This window comes from Triticum aestivum, chromosome 1A (genome assembly GCF_018294505.1).
Source record: "Triticum aestivum cultivar Chinese Spring chromosome 1A, IWGSC CS RefSeq v2.1, whole genome shotgun sequence".
Lineage (NCBI taxonomy): Eukaryota > Viridiplantae > Streptophyta > Magnoliopsida > Poales > Poaceae > Triticum > Triticum aestivum.
The window spans coordinates 147,287,590-147,292,012 of NC_057794.1; the positions used below are offsets into that span (position 1 = coordinate 147,287,590).

General features: G+C 48.7%; 1 protein-coding gene across 1 annotated transcript; it reads left to right on the forward strand.

Moving 5' to 3' along the window:
- The first annotated feature begins 1,322 nt into the window (after positions 1 to 1,322).
- On the forward strand, positions 1,323 to 2,658 carry LOC123108387 (uncharacterized). Its single transcript, XM_044530212.1, has 2 exons — positions 1,323 to 1,936; positions 2,025 to 2,658. The coding sequence occupies exons 1-2, from the start codon at positions 1,561 to 1,563 to the stop codon at positions 2,321 to 2,323; spliced, it is 675 nt and encodes a 224-aa protein (XP_044386147.1). The 5' UTR covers positions 1,323 to 1,560; the 3' UTR covers positions 2,324 to 2,658.
- The last annotated feature ends 1,765 nt before the right edge of the window (positions 2,659 to 4,423 follow it).

Sequence of the window (4,423 nt, forward strand, 5' to 3'; positions counted from 1 at the left end):
CTTCTCCATTCTTTTCTTTCAATTATTTATCTTCTATTCTTTGTTCCGGACGCTTTGTGATGTTGCTCTTTCCAATTATCATCTCGAGTTGTCAAGATCATGTTCTTTTCGTGCTTATCCATTTAACCGGAGTGTCATGCCTTCTTTTCAAGTTCTTCCCATTCTGTCAAGTTTTTGGCTCCCTTCTCAACCAGAGTGTTGTATGAAATCCTTCTTACCCCTTGTTCCTTTCATTCAATAGTTCCGGAGGCACTATGTTGTGAATTCATCAAGTATCTTCTCATCTTACCAAGTTCTTATTCAATTCCTTTTCTATTCAACCGGAGTGCTGCCCGAATTTGTTCTTTCTTGTTCTTTTATCCTAACGGAGTGTTTTCAACTTGGTCATCTCCGTTGTATTCTTTTCTCGAAATGGCTTAACCTTTTCAAGGTTCTTTGGTTTCACTTGTTTGTGAAAGAAGCAACTTTGTTTTACCTCTTCCTCTTCCGTTTTTCTATCCGGTGCCATCCTATATCTCGGGACAAGATCCTCTCGTAGTGGTGGAGTGTTGTAACGCCCCGAGACCATTGCGCCAGTTGTCTTCCAGTTATTCGTTGTCGTTGCCTTGTCATTTGCTTGCGTGTCGCATCTTGCCATGTCATCATGTGCATTGTATCATCATGTTTTCAAAACTTGCATCCGTCCCGGCCTCCCTGTTTCTTCCTTTGTCCGTTCTGAGTCCAGACACACCTGCATGCGCCCGCGGCATGTCCGAAATAGTATTTTATAAGTGGCCGGAAAATGTTCTCGGAATGGGGTTGAAAGTTGGAATGCGGTGTTTTTATGTTGTAGGTAGGCCGTCCGCCAAGTTTCATCGCAATCGGAGTTCGTTTGATAGCCCAATCGTTAAACTATAGCGACATAGTAGTCGGTCTTTTCGTCGGACGTTTTTGGTCTCCGGAAACAGATGCTGGGCCCTCTCTCTCTCTTTTCTCCCCTCGCAGTCTCGCCACAGCTCACCTAGTCCATCCTCCTACCCCTCTTTGCGTCCGGAGCCGTCCGATGCGATCGCATGGTCCAAAACCCTCTCTGCACAGTGCATCGAATCCCTCGCGCGCGTCCGGAAGCTGTCCCGGACCCGACCCGCTTAGTCGTCACCGTTGGATTCGGATCATCCCCAAACATCTGCAAAACATCACCGTTTTCATATTTGGACTCCCTAGTCTATTTTTCCCGGAACGTCCGATTACGACCGGAGGGACCAAACCGCCCTAAACTGATTTGAATCGCTATATATAGTGTCCTTTGTCCATTTCTAGACTAACCCTAAATTCTAGGCAGTTGTCCCTCGCGCCGCCGCCAGCAACATCTTCATCGGGATCTTGCCCGATCCACCAACCAACCCAGGGCATCCACTGTTTTCCCCGAGCCAATCAACTAGCTCCTCCCGATCCATCCAGCCTCCTCCCCTCGATCCACCCATCCACCTCCGTCTCTGTCCTCGCGCTCCTGGCCGCGACCGCCACCGCTCAGGCGCCTGGAGCAGCCCCTGTCGTCCTTCGCCTGCGGGCACCACTGACATGCCTCGTCGCCCGCCCGCATGCTCGTGGACGCCCGAGGTGGTGCCTCTTTTTTTCCCTCCGTTGTTCGATCCCGAGTGGATCGTGAGCTCCAGCGCCTCCCCGCCGCCTTGCGCGTCCATGCCGCCGGCGACAACAGTAATAGCAGGTCATATTGCCCGCCTCGTCCCGCTCCTTCCCTTCCCTAGCTCTCTTTCTTCCTTCTTTTCTCTCTCTTTCTCACCTCTCTCTCTCTCCAAGTGCTCAACCACTCTGCTATCGACCCCGCTCGCCAGGAAAACCACGGCCATGGCTACCCGAGGCTCGTTGTGGGTCATTCAGGACCTCACCGTGCCAGCTCCATCTCTCCTCGCAGGACCGGGCCTGCTGCTCGCCGGTGGGCGCCTCCTCTGCCGCTCGTAGTCTCCCTTCCTCTTCTGTTTCCCTCTCCTTCTTACCAGAGAGCCGCCGCCATCTTCTTGCAGCTCACCAGCCATGGAACTCGGATGCGTGCCCCGAACCGTCTCCATGCGCAGGATTGGCTCCATCCCCAAGGCCGCCGGACCCCGTCTGCCCCGCTGCATCGCCGGATCCGGCCGCCAGGACACTTCAGCACCGCCGCTTCCTTCCTCCTGCTGCTGTTTCTATTTCTTCAGAAATGAGAGCATCAGCGGCTCGCTCGGTTCAGTCTGGCGTTGACCCCGTCGGCAGGCCCAGCACCCCCCCTCCCTTCCAGCATGCCTCTTGCACAACCCAGGCCAAAGGCCTCAAGGGCCCGGAGTGAGCAGCCCCCGCCCCTGTTGCTTTTTGGGCCGGCCTCTGTTCTGGCCCATTCATGTTTTTTTCTAGATCTACGAATTTCCTAATTATTCCAGTAAAAAGAATTTGCAGAAAACCCCCCAAGCATCATGCATTTAATAACTGTTGCACCGTGCATCGGATTAAAACAAACTTAATATGAAAGATGCTTAGAATTTTGTGTAGATTCATATTGTGCAACTTTCATCTATATTTAAAATGTTTATAATGTTGTTTGTTTAAATTTTGCCTATTGCCATGCTAAAATGATTTATTCCATAACTAAATAACCGTAGCTCCAAACCTAACAAACTTTATATGTAAATGGGGTAGAAAAATGCCTAGTTTAACATGGTGTACTTTCTTTGCATATTTATCAACTCTAAAATTGTGTTTAGGGCAGATCAGTACCAAACCTAAAATATGCATATGAGGAGTTTCCGGACTTGTTGTTTTGTTCTTCCGGCCTCATTTAAACTTGCCTAGATAGGTAGTTTTCTTTTGCTTCACCTCTTGCCATGTTAATCAACATTTAATATTGTTGGGTACATAAACAAGATCGAACTAAATAACTTGTCGTGGTGTTTCGTCAATATGCAACGGAGTTGCATGTTGAGCTCCATTTAATTTGTAGGATTGTTTGTGCATTTTGCCATGCCATACTTCATTAAACCAGACATGCATCATACTTGATTGTGCATCATGCCATGTTCATGTCGTGGTTGTTTACTATGTTGTTTTCTCCTTTCCGGTGTTGCTTCTTCGGTTTGGTTCCGATAACGTCGCGTTTGTGAGGATCCGTTTGTCTACGTCCGTTTGTCTTCTTCATGGACTCGTTCTTCTTCCTTGCGGGATCTCAGGCAAGATGACCATACCCTCGAAATCACTTCTATCTTTGCTTGCTAGATGCTCGCTCTTTTGCTATGCCTATGCTGCGATACCTACCACATGCTTTACCATGCCTCCCATATTGCTAAGCCAAGCCTCTAACCCACCTTGTCGTAGCAAACCGTTGTTTGGCTATGTTACCGCTTTGCTCAGCCCCTCTTATAGCGTTGCTAGTTGCAGGTGAAGATTGGAGTTTGTTCCTTGTTTGGAACATGGATATTTTGTTGGGATATCACAATATCTCTTATTTAATTAATGCATCTATACACTTGGTAAAGGGTGGAAGGCTCGGCCTTATGCCTGGTGTTTTCTTCCACTCTTGTTGCCCTAGTTTCCGTCATATCGGTGTTATGTTCCTGGATTTTGCGTTCCTTACATGGTTGGGTTATAATGGGAACCCCTTGACAGTTCGCCTTGAATAAAACTCCTCCAGCAATGCACAACATTGGTTTTACCATTCGCCACCTAGCCTCTTTTTCCCTTGGGTTCTGCAGACTCAAGGGTCATCTTTATTTTAACCCCCCCCCCCCCCCCCGGGCCAGTGCTTCTCTAAGTGTTGGTCCGAACTGAGCTGCCTGCGGGGCCACCTCAGGGAAACTTGAGGGTTGGTTTTACTCGTAGCTAGTCTCATCTGAGTGTGCCCTGAGAACGGGATATGTGTAGCTCCTATCGGGATTTGTCGGCACATTCGAGCGGTGTTGCTGGACTTGTTTTACCATTGTCGAGGATGTCTTATAACCGGGATGCCGAGTCTGATCGGATTGTCTTGGGAGAAGGAATATCCTTCGTTGACCGTGAGAGCTTGTGGTGGGCTAAGTTGGGACACCCCTGCAGGGATTTGAACTTTCGAAAGCCGTGCCCACGGTTATGGGCAGATGGGAATTTGTTAATGTCCGGTTGTAGAAAACCTGAAGTTTATTTTAATTAAAATACATCAACCGCGTGTGTAACTGTGATGGTCTCTTCTCGGCGGAGTCCGGGAAGTGAACACGGCGTTGGAGTTATGTTTGCCGTAGGTTGTTCTAGGATCACTTCTTGACCATAGTTTCTCGACCGCGCTTTGCCTTCTCTTCTCGCTCTCATTTGCGTATGTTAGCCACCATATATGCTAGTCGCTTGCTGCAGCTCCACCTCATACATTTTACCTTTCCTATAAGCTTAAATAGTCTTGATCGCGAAGGTGTGAGATTGGTGAGTC